Genomic DNA, 21,240 nt, shown 5'->3' on the forward strand with positions numbered 1-21,240 from the left:
CAATTCACATGTCAGCATTCTGTAATTGATTGCTGATTGTCATTCACTTACTCAAACTGTGTCTTTTTCTTGAAAATTCAAAATGCAACTTCATTAACTTTGGCTTCATGATCCTAAAGAGAAAATTCTGGCATTGTTCTTCATGTGCTGAATCAGGAACACAGTCAGGAGATCTGTTCATTTTTTTTTCTCCTTTTCTTTCTTTCTTTTCTAAGTGAGCTGTAGACCACAGCATATTCAAAAAACGTGAGTTACGTGATTAAAAAACCCTCAAATTCTTCATCTTGGTTTGACTGTATGTAATCAGTCACTAAAAGGCAAAGTACTTGGTTCAGACTTGGAAATAGTTTAAAGGGGATAGTACAGAAAAGCTGGTAGTCTGTCAGAAGCTGTTACTGCTCCAGCAGTTTTCCTTGAGTTCTGTCCTATGTAGAGGAATAACAGCAGCTGACTATTGCTCCTACACCATGTCTCTAGATCCAGAAGTACAAAGTGTTGAATATTTTTAAAGTAAATAATTTTACAGTCTCTGCTTCATCTTGACCTTTTCAAGAATGGCTTGTATGGTGATGACTGGGCAGGGGTCTGATCATTATCACTACTTACTCTATTGTGATCTTCAGTTAAAGGCAAGAGCTCCAGTTAGTAGCCATCTGCTGATGCTGCTGCTCCTAGGGCTGACCTAGGTGTGGAAACATTACCTTGAGACAGAAAGGTGTGGTTCCTGTTGGCTTTATGGGAGAGCAATTGCAGCTTCAGAGAGGAATCTCAGGAGTTTTTTGACTCTGATTAAAGAATGTAGATTTTATTATATACATACTAGGCTACTTTTCCCTTAATTTTTTTCCTTTTGAGGTCTTTTTAGAAACTGAGTGAGACAGGCTCATCCTGTATCCCTCTATCTGTACTATTCAAACTATTCTGGATTATCACATTTCATGCTTAAAAAGACCTGAGAAGGTTTCATTGCTTTCAGCAGGACACTGAGTTATGAGGAATAAAGCTAGAGTCTGCAGAATTAGATGTTCATTTGGATTCCTTGTAAGTATCCACATGATTTTGGAGTGAAATGATTTTTTTTACCTAAGTTAATGTTAGACATAAAAGTACAAACTTTAGGGGAGGCACTGACATAGGTGCTTCACAGTTGGTGACTAGAGAAGGGATGCAGTAATAGTTGTGTTTTACTAGTATAAGACATCATTTCCAATGTAGTCTGTGGCTTTACTTTATGCCAGTCTTCTAATTTCTGGCATCAGCTGCCAGTGAGTTTCAGGGTGGAATTGTGGGCACTGAGAAGTGCTTGGACTTTGACAAAGGGTTTTTATTCTTCTGAGCTCAGTGGTTTGCATTATTACTTGATTAACAGAAGCACTCAAGCTGGAATCACTACTCATCCAGAACCTATAGATGAGCTATATAAGGCTTTCTTTCTGTCTTAAATTTGGGTGCTTTTCTTCCCTTCCAACCCAACCACAAAGTCTTTTTGCTTTCATGGATTATGGAAAAACATGAGAGATTTAATACTGTTGTTGCTAAGAAATCAGTAGTTAGGCTGATATTATGTTCATGCTTGCTGTTTAAAATGACTTGAAAGTGGCATCATAGCTGTTGCTCTGTAAAGGTCAAGTTATTTGAAAATATTGGACAAGTGAGTTAAGGCCTAATAAAAACATTTTAATTGAGAAGGTGGAGAAGAAACAAATAAACATTAAATACTCTGTTACCTGTTTCTTGAAGGTTGTTTTAAATAAATTTTTAACACATACATAAGAAACTTAGAGAATTACTTAAAATTTCTTCTGTCTCAGATTTTCTGGTGTCTTAGCATCCTTGAAATTGGGAAAGCAATGGAAGGGAACTGAGGGTAGTTACTAACCCTAGCTGGATCTCCCATATCCTCATTCTGAAGTGTATTCAGCTGTTATTAAGCTTCAGAGTGAATAATTCTTAGTTTTATTCATGTCTCAGTAACAAGGTAAAAGGGTTATCTTTTACATTGATTTGTACTCTTTCTATTGAAGAAAAACAGCTCAAACAGTCTGTGAAATCACAAACAATGTTCAAGGGGACTCTTGGCTAGAGGCAAGGCATGTGGGGTGGTCAATCCCCCCACTTAAACACAAAATTTACTACTTGCTGTGTGTCTTGTGTGAGGGTTTTTTGATAATACTAGTATGTGGCTGCTACACTTCCCTGGTTTGTTATCACTTTGTTATCACTTAATATTGCTGTGACAACTTGGCACTTCATAAGGAGAATTAAAGAATTTGGGAAGTTCCTGATACACTTAGCAGGTTGAGAAAAGAAGCCATAAGCTGTGATTATGCTGATTTGGATTTTATAGCTAATTTTCCTACTAGCTGTTTTGGTAATTCTTACTGGCTAAAGGAATATATGTGTGTCTTTATAGTGCATGATGCTGCAAATAAGAGTGCATATCTCTTCAGTGTCATCAGCCTCTATCCCCCTTTTTTGTGCTTGTTCCCCCCTGCCCCTAGCAGTTCTAACTTGCCAAGTATTATTCCCAAGATAATTTCAGAAGTGTGTGTGTTGGCTACTGGATACTGTTCTCCCAAGAGCAAAAGTGCTGCCTCTTGATGATTAAAAATCTTAGAATCTTTGTAAAAAATCTAGAGAAAAAATTAATGTGTAGTGTGCTTTAGCTCTGATGACAAGTTCCATTTGTTTGGTTATGCTTTGTGTGGTACTGTTTCTGTACCTGCTTCTTCAGGGCAAATAAGAGAATTCTTCTGCTATAGAGAAAGGCAGTTATCTAATGGATACTTAAATCTCTGGAGATCTGTTTGCAGGAGTTTTAACTGAATTTTCTTTTTCTTAGTTTGGATAACATATATATCCAGGAACGAATAAGAAAACTGCTTACAGGTTTTTTGCACTGGGCAGTATAACTGCTGTAGTTTTAAGGAGTACAGCTGGATAAGCAGGCTAGGACTTGTAAAGATGCTGCAGTGGTCTTCATGCTGCACTGTGAAAATGCAAATCAAGAGGTTTTTTTATAATGTGAAAGCTGAGCTGTCCTTGAATGCAAGTTAAAAAAAAAATAAAAATTACATGCTTAATTCTGAGCATACTGTGTTGGTGTTCTGTGCCAGATTGTTCTTCAGTGGTGGTATGACTTGCAGATCAGACCAGTTGGAATATTAAGTCTGTGTGAACTAATGCAGCTGGAGCAACAGGTCAAAAGTAAATCCTTCTGGAAAATTATCCAGAAGGTAATGGCTGCAGGCTGAGTTATGCAAATGGGTTATATTCAAATACAGTCTTAGTCTTACAGCCTCAAGTGGGCTGATTTTCCTGTGTAAGAATTTCTGGGTCATTGCTCTTTAAAGGATGTGGAGTTCTTCAGACCTGTGCTGTTCTTTCTAATTGGATCTGAGAATATTTGCCATTATTAAGAAGGCTATCTAGTACAAACTAACACAAGAAACTTTTGTTATAGAATGGCATGTTCTCACCTCTTCTGTGAAGAAAGAAATGGACTGATAAAAACTCTGATACCTGGAAGCCTGGAACAAATGTTGGGGTTTTTTTTTCATCTTTTGGGTGAAGGCATCCTACAGAAATGTGAATAGCCTGAATGGTGCCAGGAGATCAAATGAAAATGGGAGATGGTGAGTGGATTACCTAGGAGACAGGAAGAGAGAGCTGAGCTGTCATGGGAGGTGGAAGAATATCCTGAATGGCAGGGCAGAGGGGAAGGGTGTTGGTGATGTGGTGACTGGGGGTGGCATGTTGAATTTTTGTGAATTTTGGAGTTTAAGTTCTAAATTGATCTGTAGATCGTGTCTCAGTGTATGTAGCACCTTAGTAGGAACTAGATAGAACACAACATTGTGGAAAAATTGTACTATGGCACAGGGATGTGTAGACACCCCAATTGCAAAGCAGGTGTTTGATGCTGGAGCACTGTGTGAGCACCATAAAGACCCTCCATTCCCCAAACAGCCTGTTCATAGCCACCTGTGGTTGCTGTGTGATTGGCAAGCTGGTATATCTAGATCATGTTTCTGACAGTGACTGGTAGCAGATACTCTGAGGAGAAACTACAAGGCATGGAACAGTAACCTTTTTCCCAGTAATGAGAGATTTAGGGATTTCAGAGTAGTTCAGATGGAACATATTTAATACTAAACGAGAGCAGACAGATTTATTTTTGTTTTAGTATTACATGCTATGGTCTCTGCAGCATCCTTTGACAGCAATTTGTGATATATGATTTGCTGTATACAAATGTGTAGAGGTATAGCTATTTTGCTTCACTTGTTGCTTGAGCACCTACTTTGTCAGAAGGAAGTAACCATGCTGGAATATATATAGCAATATTACATGGTCTGTGTGTGTGACAGAGACTTAAACTATGTAAACTAATAATTGTATAGCCCATTTCTAGTTCATTATCCAATTGCTTTAGACATGTAATATCTATATAGCAATGCTGTAAGTACAGAAAATAAAAAATAGAGGCCTGAAGAAAGTGGAAGAAAAGGAATCCTAGAACTGAATGTGATTGAATGTGGGAAATTAATTTTTACAATTAGAGGCCAGTATTATGCTTGTAATTTCATTGACTGAGATGACCTACATGCTGGGATAGTGTTGTCTTGTATAATTATGTGCAGACCTTTATGAGCTTGTGGATGAATTTGTCAAAATCTTACTTGGCCTTTTTTCCTTCTGAATAAATTGTCTTGATTCTGTTAATGACTTGTAAGAAAGTAAGTTATCTGAGTAAATAATATCTTACTTGGCATTCATGTGTCACTGTAGCCCTTTATGCAGTGTTCTGGGTGCTGTAACATAAGCCAATAATGACCAATTCTTGGTTCAGTTTCAGTGAGAGAAAAGTATTTTTTTGTGGTCTATAACTTCTTTTTCTTTGCCATGTAACTGTCTTAAAATAGTTTGTGTTCACTTTGGGTTTATAAAGAATGATTAGTTCCTTTTTCATTTAGCAGGAGTCATCTGACTATTTTTGTTATTAGCTGTCTTGAAGGCATGAGGTAGAAACTTCTCAGGTGCTTTTTTTGGCTGTGTTGCACTGTTGCTGAACATGCTGCTTGAGCAGTTGCTACTTCTAGATGTTTGTTTCTGTGTTTTCACAATACTTGAGCCAGCTTCTGTATGGCTGTGTGATGGAGATGGAGGATGGATTTAGTTAAGTATCATGATGCAAAGATAGTTAGGTTTTGGTCCTTTGGTTCAAGTGATGGTACAGCTGCTTGTGCTGGCAGAATTTGAAGTCTGAGACCATGAGGGTGAGCTCCCTAGGCACCTGCAGGGAGACAAAGCAGGGGAGTGTCTAGAGGCTTCAGTTTTGACCTCTGAGCTAAATAACTTGGGGATAATCCTAGCCAGTGTAACAGTGTTTTCAGAAGTACTCAGATGACTGTGTGATTCCTGGTTGTACTTTCCAAACATTTGGGACTTTGTCAGCGTCTTAACTTTTCTTAGAAGTTGTTTTCCTGCAATCAAAATGTAGCTGTAGATTACAAACACAGTAATAAACATCCCAAAAAGAGGCCGTGGGGGATGATGGACTTTGTAATTACAGGACATGATTTTACAATCCATAGTACATTTAGCTTTAAATGTTCAGCACAGTCAGGAAATAGAAGTAGGAAGTGAACTTTTCATTGGTCTCAAATGAAAATTAGCTTGGATGAATTCAGGAGCCTGCTTGCTTGCTACAGAAGTCTTTGTTCCCAGTCAGTAACAGAGCCATAAAACTCAGAAAAGCATAGCCCCTTTTCAGTACTCCTGAAAATGCTGGCTGTCTCATATGTCAGTGTTGCTAACCAGGTGATTGTAAAATATTACTGTATTTTGATGTGAGTGAAGGGCTGGTGGAAGAAAGGGACTTCTCTTCTTTGGTAGGGCGCAGAAAAGACAGGCAAATACCGGGTAGCATGTCAAAAAGATGGAAAATTATGTCGAAGTTTCACAGATTCTTCTGAATTGTTTGGATGACTTTGTGAAAACAGTTCGTCTTGTGTCTGTTACAGGGATTTGGTATTTGCATATGTGAACTTTCTGCCATATGGATTATCTGCTAACTCACCAAATCTCCCTCAGTTCTGTTTTTAAATCAGCAAAAATTGGCTTTTTTTTGTAGTGTGCCTATGAAAGATTTTAATGTGAAGTTTCAATGCAATGAAGTGATCGCCTTTCTTACTTGCAGTCTGAAGAAGGTGGGTGTTGTTTTCCTTCTAGCAGTCACTGGTGGAAGCAGGTTGTCTTAAATGTGCCTCAGCCGACTTAAACGTGCCCCCATGGCAAAGCTGGCCTGAAGGAGAGTGCTGTGCTGACAGAGCTGCTGGTTCTCCCCTGCTTCAAGGAAGGGATAACCCATTATTGCTGCTGTCTGCAGCCTGCTGGTCCTTCTCCCTCCAGCTCGTATGTGCATCAACACGGAGGTGAAGCATAGAAAGGGATGTGATCCTTCAGCAGAGTGGGAGCAGGGGTCTTGCCGGGGGAGCTGCCCTCCCAGTAGCATTGTGTGGGCAAGCATCTGCATACACTGAGGTTTTGAGACTTCTCATGGCTGATAGTTTCAAGAGATACAAGGCCAGGAAAAAAGCATGGGTTTCTGTTTGCGTAAGTTTAATGAGCCCTTACTAAAGGTTCAGTGCACAGACTCCGACCTGTTTCACTTCAAGTGTCAGGTATGTTTGAACTTTAAGTGAAACATTAGCTAATGCATGTCTGGATATTTTTTTCCTTCAAGAGGCCCTAAGTCTCCAAATACTTTCTGGGATGTGAGTCTTTACTGAGTTTTTTCATAACTGGATTTTGAGAACTTTTGTCTGTGGCACTTGTGTTTTCTTAAAGCAGGTAGCAAGGCTGGATTCAGTCCATCGTGTGAGAAGAAGAATGTGTCTGTGTTCTCTGGAGCTAGCTGCCTCTCCTGGAGGAGAACTTAAACTTTAAGGGACATGTTTACTAAAATGAACTGCCAGCAAATGGAGATGTTCTCGTGTCTGCTTTAGAGAGATGAGGAGTGTGTGTCAAGTCTCAAACTGTTGAGGAAAAACAAGGCATAATAAGTTTATTTTTTCCTATGACTCCTCCCCTCCTTTTTTATGACCCCTTTTAAAATTAAGTAGGGAAAATACACTGCTGGAAGTTAAATTTGCTTGCTCACCTCAAGTGCAAAAGAGAAAGGCAACAAGCGTCTGCATCCTAAATGGGCTGAAATCACTAGGTATATTAGAAGTTATGTTTAGGTGAGCACCCTCAAAATAGTAGGATCATTTTTTCCTCAACTGCAAAGTCCAGAGGATTTTATCAGGAGTAACAATTGTTTGGTGAAGCTGATTAGACACAGCTGTCATCTGCTAAGTAAGCACTTAAAGTTAATAAAAATGTCTCCATTTTTTCCATTCCGTATGTGTTTGGAAAAGAACTTATTAGTTGGTACAGTACAAAGGATAAAGCACAGAACTTCATATTTCTGTAGTTTGGATATTACCTTTTACAAAATCACTACACCTAAAGCATGCTGCTGGACATTGTCCACTTCTGCTTCATCTCTATGCGAATATTTTGGTACAGTGTCCTGTAAACAGGTTGGTGAACTGTTGGAGCCATGTTTGACTTCAGTCATGGAGTTTTGGATATGTATGTATCTGTATGTACAGATTCTATCTGCTCGTAAAGCACATGTAGATGTGCACAATCTTCTTCCTTTTCTCCTGAGGCGTGATTAATTTCATCTCTTTGAACTTGATCCCAGAGACAAAATACTCTGGATCAAGCACAACATATAATACTGCCTTTTGGTTTTTGCTATTGCTTCATTACTTTTCCTGTGCTGTTTATCTGGTATTGTTTGGAATAGTCTTAGAGCTGACTAGTTACTGTGTTTCTTGGTAGGGCATGAACTATATGCAGAATGCATTTTTGATGCCTTACTCTGCATGTTATTCCAGTTTTGCAAAGAAACAAGTGCTGTTCCGATGCAGATTTCAGACACAAATCCTGGTGTATAAACCCTTCTGAAATGGAGACACACTCCAGTGGAGAATCCCTAAATGGGATGCTTGAATGGTCTGTGGCCAAGTAAATAAATATTTCCTCAGTTTCAAGAAACATGGCACACAGCTGCTCCTTACTCCTTGTTGTAAAATAACGGGCCATTTGCTGACTGAAGCAAGCTATTGACATTATTGCTAGCAGCTGCTGAACTCTTGGTGTTAACTTAAACAGCTCATAAATGTTAATTATGTTGCAGTTTTGTTAGAGCTCATCTGCATATCCCAGAGGCACTAGCTAATATGTCATGCTTTTTATCCACGTGAACTGATGACATTTCTTAGTGGAGATTCCAAATAATAACTTCCTAAGTCAGTTCAGTGATTTTACTGTAGTGGTGAAAGTTTCTCTTTTAACTACAGATTCAATAGTACTAGTATAGCTTTACTTAAATGTGTTTCAATAGGCTCAGAGCTGCTGAGCATGTGGTGGATTGAGTATGAAGTATAAAGGAATATACTGAGTGCTCACTGACCTGTTGTTGGGAGATCTGTGACAAAGTTTAATCCAAAGCCAAACTGAGCAAAATCTGTTGAGTTTATCCCTTTGGTTTAAAGTAATTTTCATACTGTTACGGTTTTGTTGCTGTACAAGTGTGAAAAGCTTACACAAAGTCTTTACAGGCTACTGTAAAAGTGTGTGTTATCTGCCTAATAACTACTTAAATGATGTTTTGGGGCCTTTTAACAGTCCCTCCCATTTTTCAGCCAGCGGGATATGTTCTTTAAAACAGAGCTCCCAAAGAAATTAATCCTTTTTTTCCCTTCAGGTCAGATTCTGCTAGCATTCTTTGTAGGAAACGCTGGTAAACCTCCAGAACCTGGTTTTGAGACTGTCAAAATGATTGTGAATATAGTATGAATGAAAGCACAGATAATGAAATGAAAGCTGCTGTATTATCATCCAAGTTTAACTTTTTGATTGTAGTCATTGTGACAGTCAGAAAGAGGACAGTGTTGTTGCTAGTGCATACTATACAGAGAAGTTATAGCTAATAGTTGTTCTCTCATCCTTATTTTTTGTGGTCATCCAGTGGACCTTTTTCTCTCAAGGGCAGTGGTATATGTTTACCAGAAGTGCACTTTGTGCTTGCAGGGTATGCTGCCTACCAAACTAGCTGGAATTGCAGGTAGTCTGGTCTTCTGGTATCAGCCTGTGATGGCAGGTTAACCTGGTGACAGTGCAGCCATTCCCATACAAAGCTATATGCTCTCTGCTGTGTATTTGGATGTTGATTTGATTGCATGTATGGTTTTTCCTCCTCAGGGTTTTTTCCTGGCTGCTTGTAGAGGAATTTCTGTCCTTGAAGTGGTATGCAGACAAGAATGAGTATTGTAGACTGATGCTAGACAGATCTGATCCAGTTAGGTGAGGGGTCCCGGCTTGAGCTGGAACCTCTTGGTCTTTTAAGATAGACTTCATGCAAGGAAGTGTGGTACGGGGTGAGGAAGATCAAAATACAACCAATTGTTTGGTTTTTCTTTTTTAGGGGGCTGGGAAAGTATCAAATCGGTGCTATGTAGGGCTAACATCAGACCATACTGAAATCTGTGAGCAATGGTTTGATCTCACAACAATTCAGTCATCTTATTTTCAGGGACAGAATTAAATGTCTCTCTTCCTCAGACAGAGGTGTGTGAGAATTGGTTTCTGGATTTTCTCATAAAAGCCTGGAGAAATACTGGATAGTACACAATCCAGTAGCTTTTGGTTAGAAATGAAACAGAAAACTTTTTGGTAGAGGGGGACTCCAGATTGTGTGTATGTGGTTCAATTATAATTCCATTTGTGATGTTTTGGGAAAAACATGATTGTAAAAAGAATTCTGTATTTTAAAAACTTTAGAGTTCACTTATTTCTAAAGAAGTGGTGTAGTTCATTAAAGCTAGTGTGACAATCCAGCTATCAATTCTGGTCACATCTTTTCAGTATTTATCAATGGGTTTTTAGTTTTTGTTCATTTGTTCCTTTGTTTTTTTTTCCAAAGGTCCACCTAAAAATTCTGTTGTTGCCCTTCATTTCTGCCCCATCTACATGCATATCTCATGCAGCAGATGGAGACAGCTTGTTGAGATTGGACACAATTTCATATATCCAGAGTGTCACTTAAAAGAAATAAGAAGAAAACACACACATTAATTTTCTCAGTGACTCCAAGTGTCTTGTTTTGAGACTGAAAGTAAATTTCCTATGCTGCATCCTTAAACTGAGAATAGAAGCATACTCAAATGGCGGATTTCAGGAAATTAATAGTGACTTGAATATTGGCCTTCTTCAAAATTCTGGTTCAGAAATATCTTCTTGTGGCTGCGCTCCAAATTAAAACTGGAGCTTTTTCAACTACATTGTGTGTATTTTGGCTTTGGTGTGAATTGGGTGCTGATGAAAAAGATAGCTGACTTGGATGGAAGTTTGACACACGTAGAAAGATGTGTACCTGAAAAATCATGGCTAATGAAGTAGTCCTAAGGCTGATCTCAGATCAGTCTCTGGATCAAAACAGTGCGATAGACAAAAGAAATAAATTATCCTGAGTAAGAAGCTTTCCTTGGTTTTGTTTGTTAATTCTGTAACCTCAAAAGTTTGAATGGATGACCTAAATGTTACTGCAAATCTCATTGTTCCAAGTCTCTGAGCAAAGGAATAAATTGTTCATAAACATTAAGTCCCGCATTCAAGGATTTGACTTTGGGTTTGTAAAGGACTTCAAGAAAGCAGTAGTTAAAGGAGGTTTATGTACATACCATACAACAGTGTGTGGTATACACTGATTTCTTTGCAATCTGCATTTTGAAACCCAAACAGGCCAGTGAACTGCCAAAGTGTTTGTCTGTCCAGGTGGGGAGGGTGCATCACCAGTACCACCTTTTTATTACTTGTAAGGCTTGTAAGTAGGAAAAAAACAATCAAATTGATTTGGCAGAAACTTTTGTTTTAGTAGATAACTTGTGTGGGGAGAAGAAAAGTGATGAAAACCTTGAAATGTTAAAAGGTACAAAAGAAAAGTTGTACACAGTTTTAATAATATTTTTCTTTTTATTTCCCTCTTACAGACCTTCAAGTGCTGACCTTCTTGGTCTATTAAGTTATTATAAACTTTTGCTGCTCTGCGAACATATAAAGATGTCTCGCAGCCCTGACGCTAAGGAAGACCCTGTGGAATGCCCTCTTTGCATGGAGCCTCTGGAAATTGATGACATCAATTTCTTCCCTTGCACCTGTGGGTACCAAATCTGTCGTTTCTGTTGGCATCGCATTCGCACTGATGAGAATGGACTTTGTCCTGCTTGCAGAAAGGTAAATCCCTGGAACAGCGGCTTGTCTTGCATATTTCACAAGGCTTTTGTATTGTGCTGGTACCAAAGACATCCTTTTCCTTGCGGCAAACAATCATCTAGCCATGGCCTAGATCAAGGGTGAGGTGTTGGATCTTTCAGATTCTGTCTCCATATGTATTGAAGCTGTTATGACACAGCTGGTCTTGGTTTGTTAAATTCAGAACCAGATTGGTAGGGGAAGCTTCGAGTCAGAACCAAGGCATGCTGATGCTGTGAGAACTGCTAAAAATAAAAATCCTTTGAGTTGAGGTACTAATGCATTAACAGAGTCTTTTCAGGAAGAATAGTGAGTATTCCAGCATTGGGTTTGCTGAGAGCTAAGGTTCTGTTAAACTGAGAGAGCTGACTGAGAAGCAAATTTATAGAGCACCTACTTGTTTTGTTGTGGCACTGGAGCTTTTTAATTCATATTTTAGTGGATACTAAATGTATAAAAATCTTTGGAAAGATATCCACTGGTGTTAAATTTTGAAGCATTTCAAAGTCTAGACTGTTTGTCTAGTATTCTGATCTTGTTAACAGATGCTTGAAGCTAGTACTTGGTATCTCCCTGTGTCTTGATGTCTGACTGATTTGGTTGGCCGCAACTGTAAATGTCAAGTTCACTAAGTTGCCTGTTATTTCTTTTGAATTATTTTATTTCTCCTTCTAGTGTTTTGCTTAAACTTATTATTTCCTTATCTTCAGTGTTTAATAAAATTCCTTTTCAGTATCTTCTTGTCTTTAATGACTTCGCTTGACTGTAGCTTTCTTGCCTGGCCTTTCTCTTCTTGTAGTTGCAGCCACTTATGTCTTCTTGTTCTCCTACTATTTAATCTTGTTTAATGGTCCTGTCCCTAGTTTATGCCTCTCTTGTCTTCCTGTCTCATGTTACAGCTTCTTTTTCAGACCCCCAGTAATCTTACTTGGTCTCACTATCTTTATTCACTGCCACAGTATTTTATAAGCACTTCCAGTCATATTTTCTTGCTGCTCTTTTGAGCTTTGGCCATGCTAGAGCTGCTGCTGTTGACCTGTGTTTGGATGCCTCTGAAAGCCTGAAGGTTTTCCCACAGCAAGATGTTTGTTTAAAATATCTATCAATTTGCTGCAATATTTGAGCTTCGTGTTCTGCAAGATAGATCCACGTGTTATCAGCCAAATCCTCCTCCACTTGGGATACCTGCTGTAGATGACCTATGCTACATGATGCTGTATAGTAATTTCCTACAGTACAAGAAGATTTCTACTGTCTGATACAACACGAGATTTCTGGGATTTCCTTGTCTAAGTAGCTTTGTTTTCCTGGATTGGTTACACTACTTTTTACCTGTTATTTGAAGTTTGTGAAATGTATTTGAAGAATCACAGAAGCAGTGTGCTAGTCACTGGTTTTGGGTGTCTGAATTCTTTAAAATATGGTGAGCTCTTAATGTGGAATACTCTGCCCTATGGTTGGATGTGCAAGCCTAATTGGATACAGTTTGTTCAGAAAAACTGTTCATGAGGAAACCTCGAGTAAATGCTGTGATTGGAATGAAACATACTGGCCACTCCTGGAGAGAAAGGAGACATCATCTGTCATAACAGATGAGGATTATGTTGATACATTCTTCATTTATGGACTGCAAGATATGCTGGAGTGGATTTGGAGCTGTGTTGCTGGGTTGTAAGAGACTGGCCTGAAGAAGTCTGGCTGAGGAGGACATCTCTTCCATGGCACAAAGACATTGTCATGCAGAGACCACACCAGGATCTTGGGAATAAATCCTCTTGAGCTATGGAGTTACAGCATTAAATAAATGAAGAAGCCATCCTTTGAAGTGTGCTGGACAGAAGGAACCAGGTATGTGTATTTGTGTTCAGTGTGTCTGAGTAGTCCCTGTTGTGCATAGTAGGGCTTCTGGGGAAAGAGCTGAGCATTTTTCTGTTTGTAGCTACTATGGTGGACATTGATTGTGGCCACTTAAAATGCTGAAGCACAGAACATGGCAAAGCAACAAAGTTTTAGTAGGAAAGTTTATAGTAGAGTACAATGGTTTAAACAGGTATGCCATATTGTTATGATGAGTATACCAGTGAAGGATACTTACTGTGAAATGGACTGTGGATAAACATATATTAAAACAAGGATGAGTTTGTTATTTACAATTACATAACAGAAACCTGCTATTTGTGTCAATGTTATTGAATGCAGTGTGACTTACCCAGTAATTTGAGCACTACTCCATGGAGAGGGGCAGTGAACAGCCTCAGGTCCAGGGGTTTTGGTTGAAGTGTTTGGGGGAGATTTTGGAGAAGTCTGTGATAAAATAGCTTGGCTAAATGCTGTGGTGGCACATATGCCATTAGATCTCAACTGTGAATTGCATATGTACCATTATCTTCTTAATCTTCTTTAATTCGCTTCTAACTGAAAAGATGTTAGCTTGTGGTTTTTTCTGCCCAGGAGAGAGTACTTCTGTGTGTTTGAACTGCTATATAACCTAATATCTGCACATGCAGAATATGTTCATGTGGTTGCAGTCAATTGGTTTAGTCTGCCTTCAGTTTCCTCCTGTGAATAATAGTAGTACACAAACATTTGCTTCAGTAAGGTGCTAGTGTGAATTAAACTCAAATGCTGGTTGGAAACTGGTACATCTTAGTATTAACGTGTTAAGAACTTTATAAACTTCATTTGAATCTTCTGAAATAGCCTTGAAAAGGCCTTATTTCTAGAGAAATAGAAATTGTTTCTATTTAATTCACAAACTCCAAAAGTACCTACTTCAAAAAAAATGGAACTGTCTGGCTTTGGGTTCCTGATGCCCTTCAGAATTGTAGGTGTAGGCAGTTGTAAGATACCAAGCAAGGCTTCTTGTTTTTTCCAGTTAATTGATTTCTTAACTGTGAGTGAAATAGCTGCTAACTAGACAAAATAGAATGAAAATATGCTGTCTTCAGAAGAGATTTCTGTAGCCAGAAGCTGGTTTGCTTTTCAGCAGACTTGCTGGTCCTGATTGTAATGCCAGTGATTTTTCTTTGCAGGGGTATTTCTATTATCCTTTCTATAAAATTCAGCCGTCTAACTCCTGTTTGCCATGTGAATAATACATACTGTCTCAATTGCTTAATTAGAACATGCCACTCTTAGCCCTTAATGTCAGTTCCTGCACTTTTTTAATCCAGCAACAAAAAAACCTAGCTTGTTCATGTTTCTTAAGTATTTTGCTCTCCCACCAAATAATATAACTCGATAGACAGTTGTTCCTGTGGTGTGGCTTTGGCTTTTTCTCCAGTTCCTTGACTGAGTGTCCTTTATCTCTCCTATGAGAGATGTAGCACCTTGTGCTAGAGATGGAGGGAAATAGCACACTGCTTAGATGTATGATCAAGAAATGAACATGCTTTGTCCATGTTTCTCCTACTACTTCTGTGTAAAAGGACACCTGGTCTTAAAGCACAGTCTCCAAATATCAGTGTTTCTTCCTGTGCTTTTTATCCCATAACTGAGTCGTTTGGTGCAAGAATTGATATTTTGAAATAGATAGGAATTTTTTTTTTTTTTAATGTAAGTATAATGGTGTATACTGTGCATAGACCTTATTCACTTCCTTTGCATTTCTTGTTTCAGGACCTATTTGGTAGCAAGACAACAAGTGGGAAATGCTGGTGCATCCATTCTGTGGAAGGAATGTGACCTACCTGGGAATGACAAAAGCAAAGTGCCTGATAAATCACAGCTCAGCTTTCAACAATTGGGAAATGGGGGAAAAAAGTCTGAAAGGAAACAAAACTGAAAAAACAAGACAAAATTAGTCAGGAAGACTGAGAATTCATCAAGGGCCTTCTCTCTTTAGAGAAACAAAGACTTCAAGAGACATTCAGACTTTTGGTGATGTTCTTGTAGGGTCTACCTTGCACTTAGTGTAAAGAAAATTTGGTCATATTCCATGATGGCACACTTGTTTGGGGAGCCTCATTATTTTTGTCTGAAAAGCGTTGGTGTAACTTAAGTGAGAGGTTTCAGCTGAACTTAGTCAGTGAATTGGTGCTGTTGATATCTCCTAATGTCTTGCATCTGAAAGTACATCAATGCTGATACCACTAGAGGTAGCTACTTTGTTTGGATCTCAAATCCTTTATCAGCTAAGGCATTAGAGACAGTATGTTAAGCAAGTATATTGTTTTAAAAAAATAAGCTGTAGTTATGTCAGTAGCATTTCCACTTTTTTGTTGCAAAACCTGAGAGGCTCTGTTATGTGTAGTCCTCTCTCTACTTCTGATTTGTAGGGTTAGACAGCAAAAACAACATACCAAATGGTGCTGTGAAGTACACCAGCTGTCAGTGCACCTTGCTTGGCTTTCAGACACTTGTTCCAGCAGTCTGCAGTGCATGCACCTGTTTGTAGTTAAACCATCATCCAAGTTTGTGAACTTCATCACTGGGAAACCATGACTCTGAAGATGAAATTATTTATTTCCCTATTTGTAGACTGTTTTTGTCCTTTATTTGAAAGGAAAATTATTTCTAATACTATTTCTTGTAGAATTAGTTTCTGAGATGTTGATGTTATACTTATTTGCCTTCTGCCTTCTTTAAATGTGCAATATCTCCTAATTAGTTATTATGCCACAGATGATACATAGCTAGGAAAATCATCTACCCCTCAGTTGTTTTAGGGTTATTCTTGGGATTCAAGAGATGTGTGCAGATTCATTTATAGGTCCTGCAAGTCAGCATATCAAACTATTTCCATTCCTTGGGAGCATTAGAAGCATGTCATATGGGTGATGCACATACAAAACATGTATTTAATACAGCCCTACAGTATCTAGTGAGAACTTCAGAAGATTCTGTTGCTCAGACAAGTGTGGTTATCCATGGTGGGACACCAATTGCTGCTGCTGCTTAGTGACTGAAGCTCCTATTCTGCTAGTCTCAAGCTTTCTGCTGAGATGGAGACATTTCTCTTTCCCTGATTCTCAAGCTCCCCAGTTGTTCTACTAGGGGTTTTTATGCTTTCCTGTAGAAATACAAACTACTATTTGGACATAGAAATGTTCTGTTCAGGGTTATGCTTGAGCTACCCAGGATGTTTCCTGATTCATGCCCAGTACCTCCAGCAGTGAATAGCTGTACAGAGAAGGAATATCCTGTCTGATTTGCTACTCACTTGTGAATATACTCTGAATATAGCTGGACTTGGCAAGAAAGAAGCTGATGAATTTTGAGACTGCTGCAGTTTCCTTGAACCTTCAGGAGCCTTACTGAATCTACCGAAAACCATTAATGCATTTCTTGCACAGTACCAGAGAGCAGCACTCTTGCAAGTTTGCCTTGCGTAGTATGGGATGTGGAGTAGGAATTAATCTTTGAAAGAATGGATTGTGGATAGGACATCACTTGATGTAGGGCAAGGCATATTTTTGGAACTATATCTGTTATACTGGTGCACTTTTCTTCCCATTCCTATCTGAACTCACTGATAACTGAGATAACTCACTCTTTGCCCTGAGTAGTCTTTTTCTTCTGTAAAAACCTAACATTTTTCTTCTTTAGGTTACGTGATTTACTAATGCAGATTTTGAGAAGCTCATTAAGTGTAAAATTATTCTGCAGCTTAGAAGTCCTCATATGTAGATGTGTTAAAACACAAGATAATAATTGGCTATAGCAAATCTCAAGTGACCTTACTAGTTGGTTGTTGGTGTTCATCAAGTACATTTTGAAAGATATATAATGTATTCAGTGTTAACTCTGAGTTAACTGAGTAACTAATCAGAGTAATACTGAATATCTTTTTGAGAAATGTTATGGTTTTGACTGTTCTTCAAGAGTAACTTGAGCCCTTACTGTGTTTTCATGTTAAGGACACCTGCTAAAGTATCTTACATATTTGAATTCCTTCCTGATACTAAGACATGTTCCAGAGGTCTTGATGTTTGACTGTGAGATGCCATCTGCTCAAGTCAACTGTAGCATATTTGCAGAAGATATCTTACATGTAGCATAGCAATGCTGAACTTTAACCTGAAGAATGGATTTTTATTTGTTTGGGGATATACTCAGAAGGCTATCAGGTCTGAGCACTTGGTGGCTCTTGGAGTAACATCATGCAACTATGAGGAAGATATGCTTTTAACCTAAACATTTTCATCTGTTGTAGATTTTTCTCAGGTTATTTAGTATGACAACTAGTTTTGTACTCTTGTCCTTAAGACAGGACAGCAAGGAAAAAGTAAAATTCATTTTTGTTGGATTTGCACACTGAAAGCTTTGGTTGTGGTAGTACAAGCAAAGACCTTAGTTCAACATACTGGTGAGCTTGAGCTTAGCTTCTTTAAGTCTGTCTTAATTCACATCTTCTATACTCTTCTCATTTTTTACTTCTTGGTGTTTAGAAACTCTTCTTTCTGTTTGAGATATGTTCTATGTACTTGTTTTTGTGCTTAGCATTGCTTTCTGTGTACAGTGTGAAACCTCACTTTTCAGAAAAAACTGGGGCAGGTAAGGAATGCGGGACTGCTTTGAGGAGTAATCTGGGGCAGAGGACAGTACACTGTAGTCTGCAAGACCCAGCTAAAATAGTGCCTTTATAGCATGAATAGAGCAGTCTTTTTTGGTAACTGTGAGGATACTTGTACTTTTCTTGCATAGTTTTGAGATTAAAATATGCATTGTTATATCTGTGAGGAGTTACCTGTAGGGACGGAGAGACCAAACTTCAAACTTGTACATAAGCATGGCAAGAATACTGTCATTAATTTGTTGAAATCTGTCTCCTCACTAGAAATTAACCATGTAAACTTTGAGTAGTATGATGATGTTACTGTCTTGAATTTAGTGGATCACTGAAACTACATTTGTATTTTAATTTCTTATCTCAGAAATACTTAAACATACTCAAGACATTTAAGTATCTTTAAGTACCCAGATCTGTATCAGAAGTAAATATAAAGTGCATGCTTTCATCCTGCTTACACTAAGCTCTTGTTAGTGAAATTATAACAGGATGTGTTGGCTGTCATGTTGTAGCTGCTTGTGATGTTACCAAATTCACTAGGCAGCTGGGTTAGAATTTGGTTGCTCAAATCAATATTATGTCTATAAACAGAAGAATTCCATGTAAATGCAAGAAGTTTACCCTTCCCAAAGGACTGAGTATGCCTGTATAATGTGAGTGTCCATAACAGTCAGATCAGTATAATAAAGAAATTTTTACATTAAAACATGGCAATTAATGGTTTTCAAAAGTGTTGTTTCTTACATGGGTTGGTTTTAATGCTGTTTGTTATGTTTAGCCATATCCAGAAGATCCAGCAGTGTACAAACCACTCTCCCAGGAAGAGCTGCAGAGGATAAAAAACGAAAAGAAACAGAAACAAAACGAGAGGAAACAGAAGATATCAGAGAATCGCAAACATTTGGCCAGTGTACGGGTTGTACAGAAGAACCTTGTCTTCGTGGTAGGGCTATCTCAGCGCCTAGCAGATCCAGAGGTGAGCAGTTCACACTTGCAGATCATGCTCTTTACTTGATGCCATGAACATTGGAATATTCTTGTGTTTCTCTGAAGGATACAAAATTAGGCTGTATCGAAATGGTTTGCTGCTATGAGGCCTCTACTTCTTAAGGAAACTTAGCTTCCTGCTCCATAAATACCCTCAAGAAGTGTTTGTCTCTTTCTTAGGGAGTACAGGTCCTCTGTGATTTTATTTTTTTGGGGAAGGGGGGAAGTTCTTCTTTGTTTAATGATAGGAGCTTGGTTTTAAGCTAAAAATAAGTAGAAGGGCTTTTCAGGTATTCCTTTTCCTAGGCTGGATCTGCTGGCACTATACAGCTAATACACAGTGTCACACAAGCATGTAGGGACAGAAGAAAAAAGCCAACCCTTGGAAGTATATACTAGGAAGAACCATAAGGATTATGTCCTTAGGAAGTTATGGGGAAAAAGTTAATAAGAGGAAGACCCCAGAAAAAGTTGGCCTGCTACTCTGCATCATCAAAAATGAGGTTTTCATTTTAGAAAACTGCTTGTATTTAAAATGCTTTATTTACTTCCATCATCAGTCACAGGTGCAGGTGGCCAGTGGAGTAAGTGCTAATGCATAAAAGTATCTTGAATTAGAATATGGAGGAAATGTACTAGAGGGTAACATAGATGTCTTTAAAATTACAGTGCCAGATTAAATTCACTTTATCAGACTAAATTATCTGGAGAAGTCTCAAACAGAAGTGGCTGTTTTTGAGGTCTCAGAGTGTGGTCTGTATTTTCCTAGACTGTTAAAGAACAAGTGTAAAAAGCAAAGCTGCTTTTAGTGAAGGAGAAAAAAAGGAAGGATAAGAAGGGAAGACAAAAAAAATCAAGTTAAAACTGATCTGGTGTATAACACTTCAGTGAGTACTGAAATATAGCAGCAAGTATTTGCAAGCAACTGTCAGCACTGGCTTGGGGCTATTTTACCATTGAAAAATGCAGTATGAATTTATTATTGAAATTTAATTTCTTTGACCAGATGGAGGATTTGTAATTAAGAGAAATAGTAGTAAATACAGTTGATTTCATTTTTTTTTCACCTCAGATAATTTTACACTGAATACTTGAAGTAACTAGGAATGGGTTTATTTGGGGGATGGGGATGTGCTGCAGTAGGCATATTGGTAGCAGTATTCTCAGTGACACACCAGAAAATAGTGTGTACTTACTGAATGTTGCATATAGCACAAGGTGACTTGATCTTCAAGAAACTAAGCCTGAGAGAAATGAGCTAAAAAAAGTATATACTATATTCAAGTTTTCTACTTTAGCAGGCAAAAAACTCCTTCATAAATTGAGATTATTTGGAATGGGAGCTTGGCTGCTATGTGCTGTTTCTGGAAATAGGTCTGTGGATCATAGTGGAGTGAAGTGGATCCTCTTTTGTTGATGTGCTCTTAGGAGAATTGTGAAGGCTGTGCTGTCATGTTGTACCAGGAGTATAATCTGCAATATGCTTAGGTAAAAGGGAGGTTTCTTTAGGAGTGTCATTCTCTTCTGGAATGATGCCTTCAAGGGTGGGTGTAGTATGTTTCAAGAGGATGTAGACCAAATGAAGAACAGTCAGAAGAGACCAATGAATGCCTGGCTATCTATACAACATACCCTGTAGTTCTTTGGGAAGTTCCCAGTGTGATGCTGTTAGTTCTTGAAGGCATCGATGCCTGCTTGGGAAGGGAGAGGGGCAGTTTAATTCTTGGATCAGTACAGTTCACCTGCACTATCCAATGCTAATATGAAGATGGAGCAGAGGAAACATATCTTCCTTTATAACCTCTCAGGTTATTTTTTAGAACTAGAAATGCCCTTATTTTGTCTATCTTCAGTCTGAGTAGTCAGTACTTTTGTACCTTCTTCCATCACAGAACTGGGAAAAAATGGCTTTTGGTATAAATGTCAAATATATTTCCAGTGTCATTGGTGCACAGGTAATGGTTATGCAGCAGAGTTGCTTAGTATGCTGGTGGTGTTCTTGATTTGCCCAGGGTCCCTACATGATGTGTGAGTACTAACTGATCCCTGGAAGGGCAAGACGAATACTTTTTTTCTTTACGGATGTGATATTGATTCCAAAGTGTTTTTTCTTGTCCCTAGAAACTTTCCTTTTGTCTTCCTTTACTTAGTCTGGTCTTGGGAAAACTTGAGGTTTTCTTGAGCTATTGATTTACTCCCTTTTTTTCAGTGTAGGCTATGGCAGTCAGGATTCAGCATTTTATACCTAGTAGTTAATATAGCTGAATGCAAGTTTAAAGTGTATGGTTATTTGGAAATGAGAATGAATGTGATTTTTATTTTTTAAATCAAATTATAAAACAGGTGTACACAGGAACTTCCTATGATGAATG

The 21,240-nt window shown here is 38.4% G+C and overlaps 1 protein-coding gene across 4 annotated transcripts in view; it reads left to right on the forward strand.

Moving 5' to 3' along the window:
• CNOT4 (CCR4-NOT transcription complex subunit 4) overlaps positions 1-21,240 on the forward strand; it is a 76,253-nt gene that overhangs the window by 22,109 nt on the left and 32,904 nt on the right. For all 4 annotated transcript variants that reach the window (XM_064702167.1, XM_064702168.1, XM_064702166.1 and 1 more), the window contains exons 2-3: positions 11,109-11,352; positions 18,660-18,857. In XM_064702167.1, coding sequence (XP_064558237.1) covers positions 11,179-11,352; positions 18,660-18,857 — 372 coding nt within the window. In that variant the 5' untranslated portion in view covers positions 11,109-11,178. The remainder of the gene's footprint in view (positions 1-11,108; positions 11,353-18,659; positions 18,858-21,240) is intronic.

Source organism: Zonotrichia leucophrys, chromosome 1A (assembly GCF_028769735.1).
Source record: "Zonotrichia leucophrys gambelii isolate GWCS_2022_RI chromosome 1A, RI_Zleu_2.0, whole genome shotgun sequence".
Taxonomy (NCBI): Eukaryota; Metazoa; Chordata; class Aves; order Passeriformes; family Passerellidae; genus Zonotrichia; species Zonotrichia leucophrys.